Source organism: Protopterus annectens, chromosome 1.part0 (assembly GCF_019279795.1).
Source record: "Protopterus annectens isolate FY-2018-M chromosome 1.part0, PAN1.0, whole genome shotgun sequence".
Lineage (NCBI taxonomy): Eukaryota > Metazoa > Chordata > Ceratodontiformes > Protopteridae > Protopterus > Protopterus annectens.
The window spans coordinates 463,462,930-463,480,902 of NC_056725.1; the positions used below are offsets into that span (position 1 = coordinate 463,462,930).

The 17,973-nt window shown below is 40.7% G+C and overlaps 1 protein-coding gene across 1 annotated transcript in view; it reads left to right on the plus strand.

Annotated features, from left to right (window-relative positions):
* Positions 1-17,973, plus strand: part of HAUS7 (HAUS augmin like complex subunit 7) — a 403,197-nt gene that overhangs the window by 203,950 nt on the left and 181,274 nt on the right. Inside the window, exon 9 of the mRNA XM_044060457.1 lies at positions 1,321-1,432. Within this exon, the coding sequence (XP_043916392.1) occupies positions 1,321-1,432 (112 nt within the window). The remainder of the gene's footprint in view (positions 1-1,320; positions 1,433-17,973) is intronic.

The window sequence follows — 17,973 nt, forward strand, 5'->3', positions numbered from 1 at the left end:
TAGACTAGAGGTAGAATATTTTCTGTAGGGTGTACTCCACCTGAAAGCTCCAAAGAAAGCTATTCCACTTCCCTGGGACCTTAACTTTGTTCTAGAAAAACTTACTGTTCCACCTTTTGAGAAAGCAGACTCTGCTTCTCTCAAATTCTGTTCCTGGAAAACTGTACTCCTAGTTGCTCTTGCCTCAGCTAGATGAGTCTCTGAGCTCCAACCCTAGATGACATCCTAACCCTTCCTTATCTTCCATAAGGACAGAGTATCTTCGAGGGGCAATCCCCTTTTATGCCTAAAGTAGTAAATGAGCTATCCATCAATCAGTCCATCGATCTCCCTACCCTTAACCCACAAAATAGGGGAGAGAGAATCCTGCACTCAATAATGTAGATGAACAGCTCAGATTCTACTTGGGCAAGACAAAGTATGCACCTAAGACTGACTAATTATTTGTCTCCTTTCCAGAATCCAATCTCTGTAGCTGTGTCTCAGAGTAAACTATTGTTCACTAGATTTCCAAATATTTTTCGTTTTGCTATGGTTACCATGCCAAGTGTTTAACTTCACCAGTGAAGGCACATACTACCAGAGTAATGGCTTCTTCTGGAGCTTTTTACAAAGAGGATAAACTCAAAGGCAGTCCTAGAAGCAGCTAGTTGGGCCTCTGTGCATACCTTTACCAAACATTACAGAGTGCACACTTTTTCCAAATCCAGAGCTGCCTTCACCAGGTCAGTCCTCTCTGGACTGCTTGACAGCTGTCCCTTGTCTCATCCAAACACCCTTTATACCAGTTAAGTTTTGGGAATCACCCAGCAGTTTGGAATACTGCATCTGTGATCTAAGGAAGGACATAGCACAGCTGTGTAATAACTTAACTGTAACAGTAGATGTCCTACTGATCACTGTTGCAGTTTTCCTTCCCACCCTGCCATCTTCTTTTCTCTAGATTTGCTTACCTCTTTCAGAGTCCAAGGGGGGAACCATTTTCTGCCCTGTCTTAGCTAACCTATTACTCAAGTTTCCTCAGGTGTCTACAAGCATCTTGATTTGGAGACTGCCTGTCTTACACTCATATCTGCGTATGTACCCTTATGCCCGTGGGTTTAGGTCATATGCAGATGTAAGGCTTTATGGAAGTTTTTAGCTTTGGTACCCTGGCCAGACATTCAAATTGCCTGGCAAGATAACCCAGCAATTTGGAATACTGCAACAGTGATCAGTACGACATTCACGGTTATAGTTTTTAGACAATTGTACTTTCTTGACTAATTTTGGGTAGTTATATAATGTTGCTCAAAATGTTTTCTTTCCTTTACTTTACAGGAACTGCAAGCAATTGCCATGGTTAATCAGACATCTGAAAAGATTGTGCAAGTGGTCACAAGGCAACAACAGCAGCAGCAGTCCTGGGGTAGCAACAGAATGACTACTTTACGTATGTATACTTAAGTTTCTGTACTTCATTTGCTTTATTAGTACGGTAGTTCTGCAAACAAAGCTTGTAGAGTAGGAGTATCCTGTATACCAATGGTCTCCAACCTTTTTTGCTCCAGGGGCTGGTTTCATACAATTTTTCACGGACTGGCCATCCCACGTGCATAAAAATGAAGCATAATAACGTGCATAATAATTACAACTCTGCATGCATAATAAATACAACTCACCATAAAGTAAAATCAGTGGGAGCCCTGAGCTTGTCTCCCTGCAACGAGACTGTCCCATCTAGGGGTGATGGGAGATAGTGACACCTAAAGTGTGTTCTTTATGTTCAGTCTACTCCGTAATTTAATTTTGGTTGCTGGCATTGCAGAAAACTTCACTTCACAAAGATAGGATGTTAGAAATAGAACAGGGTTTTCAGGGTTTATTCTAGCAACTTTCTAACTTTATTAAGAGCAATATTTAAAATCTGCCCCTATTATTTGTGGCTCTGTCCAGATTTATTGTGAGAAAGACTGATGGGTACGTATGGTTGAGAGGTATGCAAACCTAATGGAAACCATTTTCTGAATCTAGCAACTTTCTAAGTTTATAAGAGCAATATTTAAAATCCGTCCCTGTTTGTGGCTGTCATACCTCTCGAGTGTCCAGATTTTTGCAGAACGTCCAGATTTGTGCCTCATATTTTTGGTCTGTTCCTCATAAAATTTGTGGTTTTCTGGATTTTTGTGGCGAATAAGTAAGGACTGAAATCATTATATAATGACAGGCATTTGAGTTTCAGACTTCATATCCTTCAGAAAATGCATGGTACTGTAAGACCTTGCATGCTATCAACTTTTTAAATTTGTAAGAGCAGTATTTCAAATTAGTCCTTATTTTTGGGAATTTGTCCAGATTTTTTTTTTTTGTGCTCAGAGGTTGAAAGCTATGGGCTCTGTCCAGATTTATTGTCTGAGAGGTTGAGAGGTATGGTTAAGAGGTATGCAGACCTTTTAGTTAATGCTGCTGCTGCCAGGGATCGCTGTCACTCTTCATACTGTCTCAAACAAACGCACAACCCCACACACACACCCCCACACACAGTCTGTTCTGCTGTCATGCATGCATTGACTCACACACGCAGACAGAAACACACTCAAACAAAAGCACACACACACACACACACACACACACTTTTTTTTCCATTTCATTTATTTTTATTTTACCCTTGCTAAACAGCAAAAGCGCTGCTTAGCGAGTGTAAAATAACTGCTTGATCGATCTCGCTGTTCAGTCACTCATACACACATGTACCCATTCTCTTCTGCTTACACACACACACACACACACACACACACACACACACACACACACACACACGCGCACACACACACACAAACATTCTGCTTTCATTCTGGCATTCACTCGCACATGCCGACAGAAACATAAACACACTCACACACATACAAACACAGATTCACTTTTTTGTTTCACTCCCTGCCTAACAGTTTATATGCGGCTCGATAATGGATTGCGGCCCAGTGGTTGGGGATCACTGCTCTATACATTGTATTTGATGCATTGCTCATTCATAGAATCATTAACTTGAGATTTCAAAGTCTAAGGAGCTTGGAGAATGTAGTATTTCCAAAGTTTTCATAGACTGCTGAAATAATTTTGAAAACTATCAAGTGTACTTTTACATAGCATAAGTGGGATTTATAATGCAAAAGTAGAGTCACTCTGTAGGAATCATCAGATATTTATCCAAGTGGCAACAGTTCTTTCTCTGCTAAAAGAATGCAAAGGTTGCAATTCATGTACAAGAATATTGATAACAGATTATGATATTTTTGAATTTTCCAGTATTGAAAGATTGCTGGACCCCCCCCCACACACACACACGCACACACACACACACACACACACAAATCTACCTTATCAGTACATAATATAAACCTATCAGCACTTTGTCACTTATTACCTGTAGCTTTGAAATTTGGGGGTCACAGAGTGCTTCTGTCCTGTTATTTACAGCAACTCTATAATCATATCAGTCAGCCAGTTAATCTGGCAATGTAGAGGACAGGCTACAGCAGTGTTAACGAACAGCAGGAAATCTAGAACCATACTGTATATTACATTTAAAGTCTACTGCCAAGGATATACAGCTTAAATCTCTATCCTAAGCACTTTCTCATTTCCTTTTTTGTCCTCTCACGTTGGATCATTTTTGGATTCCCATGTTTGATCTTGGTTTTGCAGTTAGGGACACAATGTTTGTAGTGGGTTAGGAATTATTAATTGGTGTCTAGACTGATTTTATTTGTTATAGTAATTTGTCGTTGATGTGTTTTGAGTTTTCTCTGGGTTTTTTCTTAAATCTCTCCCACTGCCAATAACCCTACATTAACTGTAGTATTTGCTGATTGTAATTTGTCTTATTTCCATGATTTGACTTCAGTGCATGTCATAGTGTTCATGAGTTTTATCAAAGGTTGAAGGTGAATTTCCTCTTGCATACTGAGTGTGTTACTTTGCCATGTCTGTTACACATATCTTAGAATCAGCATGTTTACCCCAGTTGCCAAAAAGTGAAGTGGAAACATACCAGTGTGAAAGGCATGTCATTATATTCTATTAATGCAGTGCTAAGAAGTATACCTTCTCTAATCTAAGTTCTTCTGAATATAGGTGCACCTCACAGTAACTATTAACAGGGCAACAATGTAAAAGCGAGGAGAACAAAAAGGCAATAAATTGTTCTTAAAAATCCCGATAGTCCTCATTTACTTTAAAGTTGAAAGTCATGATGTGTTAAGTGTATAAGGCCTGAGCTTGTTTCCTGCAGTGATCCAAGGAAAAAGACCGTAGGTTAGTGCAAATTAAGTAATGAACTGTAAAGTAAAATATTTGTAGAAATCTAGTTTCTAGTCTAGAAATCTAATTTCTAACCTTGAACGTACAAAGTATTATATAGCAGTCCATTAAGAAGAGGTTATTACTATTTTTTATTCTAACAAATGGAGAATTTTCCACGCAGATTTAATATACATCACAACACTTTGTAATGTAAGCCCTACAATGTATTTTCCAGTTTTCCATCCCATCTTACCAAAATTATGTAGGCTATTTCCTTAATAAAAAACATTTGTAAATTTTTTTTTTAGGATACAGCCACTTAACTTCACTATATTCCAAGCTAAGGTCACTGGAGGGATAGAGTGGGCATGCATCCGTAGACTTGAATGAAAGGGACCCCACACATGGACTGTAATGGATCCATTAAAAGTCTGTGTGTGCACTTGCATTCTTTCCCTACATTGACATCACCTGAGGGTTAAGTTCATTAAACATTTTGATGATGTCATATAAGGGAAAGTTTTATAAAGGGTTTAATTTTAAACACTGCAACATAAAACAGGCATATATGAAAAAAATGCAGCATATCACAGCTGGCACCACATGCCATAATGCAAAAAGCTTTAAAATGGTGCAAATAATATCAACTAGAATTTTAGCCATTATTTAATGTGTAGTTTGATGGAAAATGAGGCACATAAAAAGTGGATAGGTGTTGACAATGTGTGGGTGGCTTGCAACAAGAACGAATAGCACAGTGGGGACTTCAGATACAGAATGCTTGTTAAACTTACGGTAAAGTCTTACTTCAAAAGCAGGAGAAGGGAAACAGGCAAGAGCAGAAATAGTAAAGAAGCTAAAATAAATAAGTAACAGCAAGGAAATACAAACTGGAGGAAAACTAGGAATAACGGAAGAGTGATAAGTAAAATGTAGTCTTCTAAGGGCTATACTATTGAGTATCTTCTTATTTTTGAACAGCTTTTACCAGCAGAGAAGATGTCGGCCTGATGTTTTCAGCAGCTTTTTTATAGTAAGAGGCTCCGTATCTGTGGCTGACATTTGTCATCTGATAACTCCTTCCAGATGTTCTTCGTTTTCCATTGCTGCAGTCCTTACTATTGGGTATAGTCCGCATCCAGTCGGCCCGAATACCAGAGTATAAGGCTGGCGCGCATGACGGCGTCATATCCTCAGTCTTTTTGCCGCCGATGCAGAAGCAGTTTTAAGTGCAGGTTGGCGTTCTGAAATATTTCCCACACCGGAGTTGCAGACGAATCAGAGTTATTAAGTACCCCGTTGGGAACATTTTGTTTTTCTTGCCTCAGTATTTAACGGATGTCAGAAAAAGTGAATAACTGTATTTCTTGGGAAACAAATACCTCATAGGGATTACCATACATTGTGTATACCTTGTTTAGGGCCTGAGCACGGCGTTGTTGGTTGCCGCTCTTGTGCTAGGTTTAACAAACGCACTATTAAGAGGAGGTTAGACTGTGCCAGATTAGTGTTTGGGAAGCGTTGCAATTATAAAATGCCGTCGGATGCTCCGCCAGGAGTTTCTATAGAGTGTCAGGCAGAAACTGTACTGATACAGTATGTACCGACTCAGGAGGGAGGCCAGGCAGAGGGGGCATCTCAGGTAACTATTCTTCCCTCTCTTCCCAAAGTAGTTAGAGCCTCTCCTTCTGTTGCCAAACCTTCTTAGGGTAGGCCAAGTTCAGCTTCAGTAGGCTTCTCCTAGCATTTCGGTTCTGTACCTAAGAAACATATGCTTAAAATGGCAGAAGATTTGATTACTATGATTAGAGGTTCTATGGGCCCTCCTGATAAGAGGCCTAGGGTGGAACCAGAGTTTGACAGTTTTGAACAGGGTTCAGGGGCTTCTGAGTCTTCTGCGGAAGATTTGCAGGAGTATCCTCATTATTCTGATTCTGATGTGGATGATGCCACTCCTTCGGCTTCTCCTCCTGAGGATTTTTCATTTTCAGAGACTCTGCATTCCATGAGGGAGCACTTTAAATGGGAAGGCCAGGATTACTCTGATTCCAGGAAGAGGCTTAGGGAATTCTTGTTTTTACCCCAGCATAGGCCCTTAGCTATACCTCCTGTGTTGAATGTGGTTAAAAATCCTGTTCCCACTGACAAAGAGGCAAGGGCGTTGGATAGGTGGGGTAAGAAAGTGTATACTTCTTCCACTCTAGCCATGAGAGCGTTGAATTGTCAGTTTCACATGCTGAAATATCAAAATTATCTCCTTTCACAATTGAAATCTAAGGTGGATGCTTTGGCGGAAGGTATTGATTGTAAGGAATTGCTAGATTTAGTTTATGTGTCTGAACAAGTGGACAAGCATTCTTTGCAATGTGGTTTTGATGCTGTGCAGGCCTCCTCGAGGGTGGCTGCCACTAGTTCTGTTCTTCGCAGGCATGCCTGGTTGAGGATCAAAATTTGGCTGAGCATGTTAAGACAAGGATTTTGGATGCTCCTTTACAGTCTGATGTGTTGTTTGGTTCACCTGTGGAAGCAGTTTTAAAGAAAATGGAGGACAAAGCTAAATCTATGCAAACTGTTAAAGTTTTTTTGCAGGTACAGCCACCGAAGTTTAGTAGAAATTGGCCTGCTAAGGGGTGGACATATCCTGCTTATGATTCCCAGTCTAGGGGTAGGTCTAGACGTGGTAGGGGCAGGGGCCAAGGTTCTTTAGGCCTAGAACAGGGAGTTCACCTGCTCAGACTTCTGGTGAGGGCAGGGGTCAGTCCTTTCGTAAACAGACCCAATGACCTGCCTTTTCAGCTGCCAGTAGACCAGCTCCTACTGTCTCTTTTCAAAGAAAATGGGATTTAATTACTCAAGACAGATGGGTGTTGGACATCATGGTTACAGATTTTTTTCCACAATGCCCGCATGCCGGAAAGAGGCTCACAAGCAAGTTTCTCAGTTACTCCAAATGGGGCCATTCAGCCAGTCCCTGTATCAGAAAGGGGCCTAGGATTTTATTCTCGCATGTTCCTAGTACCAAAGAAGGGGAACACGTGGAGACCGATTTTGGATTTATCTCTCCTCAACTCTTATCTGGATCCCAAGTTCAAGATGTTGACGTTACAACAGCTTTTACCCCTGCTGGGCAAAGATCACTGGATGGTAACTTTAGATCTCAAGGAAGCTTACCTTCATGTGCCTATCAGGCTAAGTTACTGCGGTTTCGAGCTGGAGATTCTCATTATCAGTTCTCTGCATTGCCCTTTGGCTTATCTACTAGAGTATTCACAAAGGTTCTGGCTCCAGTGATAGCTTACTTCAGGCTACAAGGAATTCAAATCTATCCTTATTTAGGCGACTGCCTGATTCTGGCTCAAGAAAAAGACCTTCTACAGCATCTGGAATATGTTATAGCAGTGCTAAGATGCCTAGGGTATTCTGTGACGAAATAAAGTCCAGTCTAGTACCCTCTCAAGACATGTGCTTTCTGGTGTGAGACTGAATACAGCAACCCAGATGGCCTTTTACCCCGGACAAACAAAAGAGTCTATCACTTTACTTCCATCAACTATCTCATCAGTCCGTGCTGACTGCAAAGACAGTCCTTCAAGCATTAGGGTTCATGGCATCTTGTATTCTGGTGCTTCCCAATGCCAAACTGCATATGAGGAAGTTACAATGGTATCTCAAAATGTATGGACACAGCACTGCCAGGATTTAGACACTGTCATTCAAATAATACCTTGCCTTCAAAGAGAATTTTTGTGGTGGGCTCAGGAATGTCACCTAAACAAGGGACTCTCTGTGATCAGATTTCAGATGCCGGGAGCTCATCTAAATGGAAAGTGGATACAAGACAAGTGGCCTGCCAGACTACAGCATCTACATATCAACATGAAGGAGATGTTAGCAGTCCAGTTCGCATTACTGGCTCTCAAGGAGTTACTTCTTCCAGGGCAGGTGTTGATTCTAACAGACAACACAACTGTCATGTGGTACATCAACAAACAAGGGAACACATTCTTATCCTCTCTGCAGGCAAGCAATGATTTTATGGGAGACCGCTTGCACCTAACTCTTCAGGCAAGGTTTCTGCAGGAGCACAGAACTCCTTAGCAGATGTGTTAAGCAGACAAATCATGGATCCCCACGAGTGGAAACTGGATCTTCATGTATTTCAGAAATTGACAGTGTCATGGAGGACTCCAGACATAGATCGGTTCGCTCCTCCACAAAACAACCGGCTGCCAAAGTTTTGACAAAAGGGTTCATCACACAGCTTGGAAAGTAGATGCTCTGTCTTTCAGTTGGACAAACCTTCATGTGTATGCCTTTCCACCTCTGCCTCTTCTTCCAAAGGTACTGTTAAAGGTCAGACAGGACAGGCCAAGGATGATTTTGATAGCTCCAGATTGGCCTCGGCAACACTGGTACCCACTACTACGGAGTCTGGTAAAGAAGCCTCCATGGCCTTTACCTTTGATTCCACATCTGTTATCCCAGAAGGACGGTCATCTGCTCAATGTCAAGCTTCACTCTCTTCATCTGACAGCCTGGCATATTCTGTGTTGAAACACAGCAGGTCTCAACTTCCTCAACAAGTTTTAAATGTGCTTATGGAAGCTAGAAGACCTAGTACAAGTAAGAAAAATGGAAGAGATTTTTATTTTGGAGTAAAGCAAAGAATTTGGAGATTTCTGAGCCTAATTTGAGTATGGCTCTTCAATATCTTACTGAGTTACTGGACAAGGGTCTGTCCTTCTCTTCCATTAAGATTCATGCTGCAGCGATCTCAGCTCACTATGATTGTGACCCACCATTGTTTTCATCCTTTGTTCAAGCAGTTTCTTAGAGGGCAAAGAATATAAGACCCCCACGAGAGCTCCTACTCCTGCTTGGGATCTCAATTTTGTGTTGAAAAACTTACTCTACATTTTGAGCCTCGGCTACTGCTGAATTGAAATATTTGTCATGGAAGACTGCTCCTTCTGCAAGAACAGGCCCTTATGGAGCCCTTTTGATTTTCCATAAGGATAGGGTATCATCCTTCCTTTATGCCTAAGGTGGTTTCTAGTGTGGCTTTAAAATTTTGCATACTTTAGATGTACACAGGGACTAAGGATTTTAGGCAGTCTCAGCAGTTGTTTCAAGCCTGTGTCAAAACAAACTATTTCTAGGTGGATTGGCTTTGCATTGCATTTGTTATTCCCATCATGGCAAGGAGATTCCAGCTGGGATTAGGCCTCATTCCACTAGGGCTACCGCTACTTCCACAGCATTTACGGGTGGCAACTAAGGATATTTTGGAAGCAGCTACTTGGAGTTCAGTGCATACTTTCTCTAAGCATTATCACCTTCCTATCTACTCTAAGTCTAGGGCTGGTTTGCCACAGCTGTTTTGCAAGGCATGTTGTCAGCTCCTGCTTCTTTATGATTTGCCAGCCTCCACCTACACCTCACCTCTGCTTGAATCAAAAGTAAGGACTGCAGTAATGGAAAAGCGAAGAACATAGTACAGTTCCTACCATAAATGTAGATGTTCGAGTCCCTCCTTCCCCTCTGTGTTTGGGGGGGGGGGTTGTGTAGAGTTTACATGCTTATATTTTTGTATATATTGTTCATGTTTTGGTGCAGGTATTTTGGGCCTTGTCTTTTTAGGGTCTTCTGACATCTGGGGCAAGAAAAGACTGAGGATAGGACTATACCCAATAGTAAGGACTGCAGCAATGGAATCCTCGAACATCTACATTTATGGTAGGTACAAAACTGTACTTTTTCTTTCATTAGTTTCCCAGATCTAGAACTCGTGCGTTCTTTCATTATTTGTTAAAGTGCTTTACATTGCTATATTTCCCCTCTTGTTATGAACTGTGATAATCCTCTGTACCTCGGTTTTGATTGGTGGTGTTTTATTTGTTAAATGCCTTAGAAAACAAATTGTGTCTAATTATGGTGGTTGTCAAAAAAGCAATTACTGGGAAATGGAAATCAAAATCTAAACCAACTATATTAGAAATAGTGAATATAGTAACAGAGATAAAACAAGTGGAATTGAGATCTTTAGAAATGGGTAGGAGCAAACTACACAGGAAAAAATGGGAATTGTGGGAACAATATACACAGGGGAGCAATGAGGTTTAAAAGAAGGCAGGACTTAAAATGAGCTGTGTAATGTTTGACTGAAAATAATTGGGTTATAAGTAATGTATAATGTTTGCAACTGGGACTGTGTCAGTATGGATTGTGATGTAAAATACTTGCAACTAGGATTATTTTAGTGTGGTTTTCCATTCATATAAATGTATGCTTGCTTATGTCGTAAGTGATGGTTTAATAAACATGTTTCTTGTTTAAAAAAGGGGAAAGGAATTGAATAATTTATGTAATGTTGCTTAGGTCATATGATATATAACAGTATATGTGAAGTATAATGTTTGTTAATGTCAGTTTGTTAATACAGTTTGATTACTTTTGTATAAATGTAAATCTGCCAATGTCACAAGTGATGATTCAAAAAAGGTGTTTTTTTTTTCTTAAAGTATGTCGTCAATTTCTATGTGCCACAGTACACAGCTCCGCCCCCTTTTTTTTGCAGCTGAATTTGACCACCAAAGCCTATATTCAAGACCCTACAAAAAGCCTTAGTAATGGAAAAAAAGAGGAAACACCAGTTTTCATTTTGCTTCTCTTCTGAATGGTGTCATCACTGTCAAGGGAGTCCTCAAACTACCTAAATAATTGTGCTTATTTCCATTTGTAGGGTACCTTTCCTTTCATTGCTTAAGCGTTGTACGAGTTGATTGACTTTGCCATCCTTGATTGTTGCAGTGGTGGTGCTAGAGTCATTCTCTTCTAGCCTGGCTACTGCCTTCCTGCATGGGAATTCCTGTAAGCTTGTTAGTTACTGCTGTTGATTCCAATCCAGAGGACCATTTTAGATTCAGACAACATGTTTTGTCCATCAAGATGTCTGAATTGGATGCATATGCTCCTTAATTGACTCGAATCTTGCATGTTTTCCCTCCTGCTTTTGAAGTAAGACTTGGATACCACCAAATTTTAGGTCCATTTCCCAAGTTACCAGCTCCTAAAAACGAATCTTTTTGTATGAGTAAACCTTGAATTAAGAGGTCCTTCTGGTATTTCCCATTCATTTAATGATGGCATTCAAGAAGGAGGTCATCAGGTCAAAGCATCATTGCAAGAGACTCTGTCCTCTGAGTCTACTGGCCATGTCTATAAAATCTCTAGATCCACCCCCAAGATAAATATTTTGACCTGCAGTTCTGCTCTGCAAATGAAGTTATGGTCTTCCAAAACTTTGTCAAGAATGTGGCCCAGTCTGTTCTTTGAAATATTTGGATTTCCTGGACGCCCTCTGGTCAGTTCTCCTATGGTGCCTGTCTTAAAATGAGATTTGATTGGAGCTTGGAAGACCTGACTAAAGACTTGCTATCTCCAGTGGGTCTTCTTCATTTGACAGAAGCCCATTTTTCCCAAACACATTTGCTTGAAGTCACTCTTACCTGCAGGACTGATGAGCTAGCGCTGCAAAGCTAAATGTCATATTGTGCATTTTCTTCTAAAGTGTTCCTGTTCCTTCTGCTTAATGATTCCCGGTGACTAGTCAAATATCCTGTGTGTTACTGTGTAGTTTGCCTATCATACAGATACCACACAGTGCCAAAAGGAAGAAATATTTGCAGAACTGAAATATATTTGCTTTCAGTAGCTCATGCACTTGGAAGTACAGAAGTTTAGTTTTGGGTCAGGAATGTGTTTTGCCCGATTCAACGAGGAATTATTATGCTGCAAAGGAAATTGAGCAAAAAAAAAAACTCCTCCTATCTGGATCAAGAAATCCCATTTGTTTGTGTCTACAATTGAAATAGTTTATAAACCTGCAAAGGGTACAAATAAACTCATCCTCTCCAAAAAACATATTTCCTTTTACTCTATGAATGCCTGTAGTATTCTAAACAAAGTTAGTGAAATCCATGCCTGGATAGCCCTCCACACCCCTGATGTCCTCACCCTAATATAGACTTGGCTAAAACCCCAAACCTCTGATAAAGAGATTCTCCCCCAGGTTATAATATACACTGCATAGATCGCCAAAACAAAAAAGGGGGTGGCGTTGCCATCCTCTACTCCAACCACCTTACCATTACAAGTATTATGAAACCTATCCCATCCTTTTCTCCTGCTGAACTACTTGCAGCTAACCTTAAAATAAATGACCATACCACTATCACAGTAGCAGCCATCTATATTCCTCCAGGAGACAACATTCCTCTGCTTGAAAATATTCTTTCATACTTTTCTCAACACATCCCCAATGAAACTATCCTCCTTGGGGATGTCAACATTAACTGGTTAACTCCCAGTAATCTAGACTCTAATACTCATATTAATTTATATGGCTTTACATAGCTAATCTCCCAACCTACCCATACAGACAATTCTCACACATCTAGCATTCTTATTGACTAGGTATTTGTATGTAATCCTTCCAAATATCATAACCCTGAAACCTTACTAAACACCCAGAGCAATCACTGCCCTATAAAAGTGCTTGCGTTCACTCCCCACTTCTCAAAACCTCCTAAATTTATCACTTGTCATAAACTCTGTAACTTCCATCCAGAAAAGTTTAATGCCCTCCTCTCTAAAGTAAACTGGAAATTCCTTACCCAACTCCCACTAGAAGAAGCAGTCCTAGCTTTCAACTCCACCTTCCTTAGCATCTTAGACTCACTTGCTCCCCCTCGCAAAGTCCGAATTAATTCCGCCATATCTCCGTGGCTTTCAAAAGTCACTCGTACCCTTATGATAACTAGAGACAAACTGTGGAAAAAATGGTCACAAACTAAGCTCTCTGCAGACTTACAAAAATCTAAAGAACTCAGAAGTCTGAGAAAAAAACACATAAACAAAGATGAAAAGGATTTCTATAACCAACCTCCCACAGCCCTAAAATCTAATCCAAAAACATTCTGGAACTCAAATATTACATCCCGGTAATCTTGGCTCCCCCAATCCATGCCCAGACAAGACATCTGAAGAAACTGCCACTATCTTCAATATCTATTTTATCGATTCAATATCTAAGCTGCTGAACCCTAACCCAAACTCTTCTACTAACATCTCCAACTTTTCTGAACCTAATCATAATACTATCTCCTCAAATACCTTCTCCCTCAAACCTATACCTACTAGCTACATCAAAACTCTACTCTCTAAATTAAAACCATGCTCAACATCAGCTGACAATATTCCTTCCACTTTTCTTCTATTAGCAGCTGACTTTCTTGCTCTCCCTGTATCTATCCTAATTAATCACTCTATCTCCGAATCTAAAGTCCCTTCCATCTGGAAACAATGCTACACTTTACCTATACACAAAGGAGGTAATTCCTCTGATATCTCCAACTTTAGACCTATCTCTGTCCTCTCCCCTCTCTCTAAAGTACTAGAAAAATGTATTCATAAACAAGTTATGCAGTATCTAATACAGCAAAATCTGCTTACACCCACTCAACACGGCTTCCGACCAAAACATAGCACCACTACAGCTCTATTATTCTTCCTCAACACAGTTTCTAGAGCCATGGACGACCATAAATTTATTTCTTGCCTATTCGTGGACCTCTCAAAAGCTTTCGACACTGTCTCACTCTCTTCTGCTGCACAAACTGCATGACCTCATCCTCTGATACTGTTGCATGGTTCTCCAGCTACCTCACTGATCGATCTCAGTCAGTGTGATGGCATTCTGCACTCTCCCCTCCCCTCTTCTCCCTGTCAAAATGGGTGTACTTCAAGGGTCTGCCTAGGCCCTTTACTTTTTAATATGTTTACTAATCACCTCTATACCTCCTGTCCTCAGTCATCTTTAGTGCAATACGCAGATGACTCTACAGTCATCACCTCAGCCAACTCTCCCTCTAAACTCTTCTCAGCTACTCGGGCATCTTTTAACTTAGTTGAAACATGGCTGTCCAACAAGCAGCTCATCCTTCTAAAAAAAAAAAAAAAAAAGCTGTTACTCTTCCTACCTAAAAAGTTCATAAATATTAAACCCCCCTTCTCCATACAGTCCCTTAATAACACTCCCATTCAGGTAGAATCCAGTACTGAGGTCTTAGGCGTAGCCATCAATGATCAGCTTAAATTTGAGTTGCATGTTAATAACTGTATCAAAAAGACACATTCAAAACTAGGGCTCCTTTACCATAACAAGAAATTCCTTACCTCTGAAGCCAAGATTACTCTCTCTCTTACCTACCTTCTACCCAGTCTAATGTACAATTTTCAAATTCTCACAAATCTTAACTCAGCACTCCTGACCAAACTCAAATCTACCTACAACAAGGTAGCTAGATTTGCTGCCCAACAGAACTACAAATCCCATCACTGTCTCTCTCTAAAACACCTAAACTGGCTTGAATTTACCCCACCAGCTTCTTCTGTCTCAGCTGCAGATCATCCATTCTGTCCTATACCAGCCTTCCTGCTGCCCAGCACTATCCCCTCTCATCTCCCATTATTCTCCCTCCAGACCTCTCCAAAGTTCTAACCAAGGCCTACTGCAAATCTACAAACCCAAGTTTAAATTTGGACGCAACATGTACAGCTATCACCCCACTATTGCCTGGAATAGGTTCCCACTAGAAATCAAGACCCTTACACATCCTAAACAATTTAAGACTGCCACCAGAGAGCACTTTAAAAGTCACTGGTCCTGCCACTGCACTCTCCCTCCTTAACATCCCGTACTTCTCATACCTTAATCTACTTTCTACCCTTAACTCACTCTTCTCACTAGCTCTCTCTAAACTTCCTTGACTACTCTTTCTACTGTCTTCTAAAATCTATTAAGCAAATTGCTCAGAGAAACATTCTTTTGTAATTGTCTTGCCTTCATGCAACTACATCATAATAAAACTGTTTTTTTTTTAACCACTTACCCCAAAAACTATACTCATCTTAATGACGTATTTCTTTTTATACTTCTTGAAATAGTTATGCTATACTCCTGATTATTGACACTGTATAACATTGTATTGCTTCTTAATGCCTTGTAATAATCCTGTAACATTGCTGTTTAATGCTAATTTATAATGAAAATTGTATAATATGTTGGACCTTTTCTCCCCGGGCCTCCGTTGAAAAAGGGCTCTTCGGACAATCCCGGTCAACAAATGTAAAATAAATAAAAATAAATATCACTGGGGAAGAAGCCTTGAATGTATTTAACCATTTCACTTTTCTTAAAGCTAAGAAAGACAGAGAATAACAACAGTTATACAGCAGCTAAGGAGTAAATGTGCACATAAAAAGAATTTACCATTTTTCTTTACAAGGGCAAAATTGTCTGCAGATATTGTAAATTGCTTAAAGCAGAAGAAATTTGTAATTGTCATAGCTCATTAATAAGAGACAAAATTGATTGTGGTAAAAAAAAATGATAAAATGTGGCACAAGCTATTAAAAGAAACTGTTCACAATGCCATCCACTAGTCAAACTATTATGCCTCTGGAGCCTTGGATACTGACTTCTAGGGAGAATAAAAACACAGACACATAGCTTCCCAATAAAAATAGTCAGTTTAACCGTTAGTAAACAGTTAAGAAGTAAAACTTTCCAGATGCATTCTGAATTAAGTCCAAAAGGGACCACTGTTATAGGTTCATAGGTAGGTACTAGGCTATCTGCCCGAGGGCATGTATAAGCCTAGCCAGAGTGTGTCAGCTTTCACCGCCCCATTAATTAATTAAATGAGCCTCTGTCAAGAAGAGCCAATGAAGTGATCCCATGGGGTGTATTTTCTGTTACCCATCCACTCATCAAGGTTTCTCTTGAAGAGTGTTAGTGAGGGGCTCTGCCTAATGTAGTTAGGAATTTTGTTCCAAAGCATGGGGAGTCTCTGTGACAGGAATCTATCCCTCCAGCATGTTTTATTTATTTTTGTGGCGAGGTTTAGCTCACTAGAGCGAGTGGCTAACAGTAACTTAGATTTCTTTAGGTGGAGCATGTCCATCAATTCTGAGTTGGACATGGCTTTGTAAGTCAGGCAGAGACCACCTCTGAGTAAGCGATATGTGACTGAGTACAGCAGTCAGGCTGAATAGGACATATGTTTGAGGCCAGTAATCCTCTTGGTGATGTACTTTTGTGATCTTTCCAGCTGTTGGAAGTGTCTTGTGAGATACATCCCAAATGGGGCATTGTACTGTATGATGGGTCTGATGAGTGACGAGTATAGGGGCACTATAACCTCTTTATTTCTAGATGCGAACCCTTTAGTAATTAGATGGGCTACATAGAAGGATTTCCTAACTACTTTGGCAATATGATTGTCAAATGAGAGATTACTATCTACCTGGGTCCCCAGATCTCTTATTACCTCTTCTGTATTAAGGGGGATGCCACCTATGTTTTAATTCATAGGTGTTTTGTTTTTCCCAAACGGGATGACTATGCATTTTTTGGCATTTAGCTTGAGACCATGACTTTGACACCAGGTGTCCGTCTCAGTAAGGCTCTTTTGGAGAATGTCCGTGTCAGCCGGAGAGTCAATTATGGCTCCCAGTTTGCAGTCACCGGCGAACATGGTTAGCCATAGTCTTCCTATGTTTGCCTGTACTTCTGAGAAGTATATGCCGAACAGCAGGGGTCCCAGGACTGAGCCTTGTGGGACACCACGTGTTTAGAGTCAGACCTGGAACCCGCTATTCTTACCGTGTGAGTTCTGTCTGTAAGCCAGTTGGCAACCCATCTCGTGACGTAGGGGTTTATGTTCAGGCTGGTGAGTTTTTCTATAATTCACGAGTGGGGAATGTTGTCACAAGACTTGGCAAGGTCAAGGTAGGCTGTGTGAACTACCTTTCCATCATCTATAGCCTTGGTGACTGTCTCGAAGAAGTCAACCAGGTTTAGTAGGCATGATCTGCCCTTAACAAAGCCGAACTGGGTCGGGTCAAGTGTTTGGAGGTTCCCAATGTCTTTGTTATTGAATTCCATGGTGATGCGCTCCATAGCCTTGCAGACCAGGCTAGTCATGCTTATGGGGCGATAGTTACCAGGGTCAGTTGTGGCCCCTCCTTTGTGGAGCGGAATAACCATTGCCGTGCGCCATTCTATGGGCATGTAGCCTGTGGAGAGGCTGAGGTTGAACAGTGTGTTTAGGTGGGGGGTTAGTTCGTTCTGTAGTTCGTGCAAGACACAGCATGGGAAACCATCTGGCCCCAGCTTTTGAAAGGGCTGTTTTCACCTGTGCATCTGTGATTTCCTGGATGCTACACTTTTCCAGTATTGTTGTGGGCCCTTTTGGGGGTGAGGGGGGGGTGAAGTTTGCACAGAATCTGTCTGCCAGAATGTTGGCAATATCAGTGGGTTCAGTATATTTTGTGCTATTTTGCACTAGCTCAGAGCATATCTGTGAGTTGCCACTTAGATTCTTGACATAGCTAAAGAAGGCTTTGTGGTTATCTTTCAAATCCTTGGCTATTTTTCTTTTTCGATGTTAGCCTTGGAGGATTTTATGAGGGACCTTTAGTTTCTTACTGATACTGATCAGGGATGTCTTTCCTTCTTGGGATTTGCTTTTTTTCTGAACTAGTTTCCTCCTTCTATTGTATAGCCTGTTTATGGCAGGGGTCCACCAGACTGGTTTCCTTCTCTTAGGGGAGTGAGTCTTGGTTTTG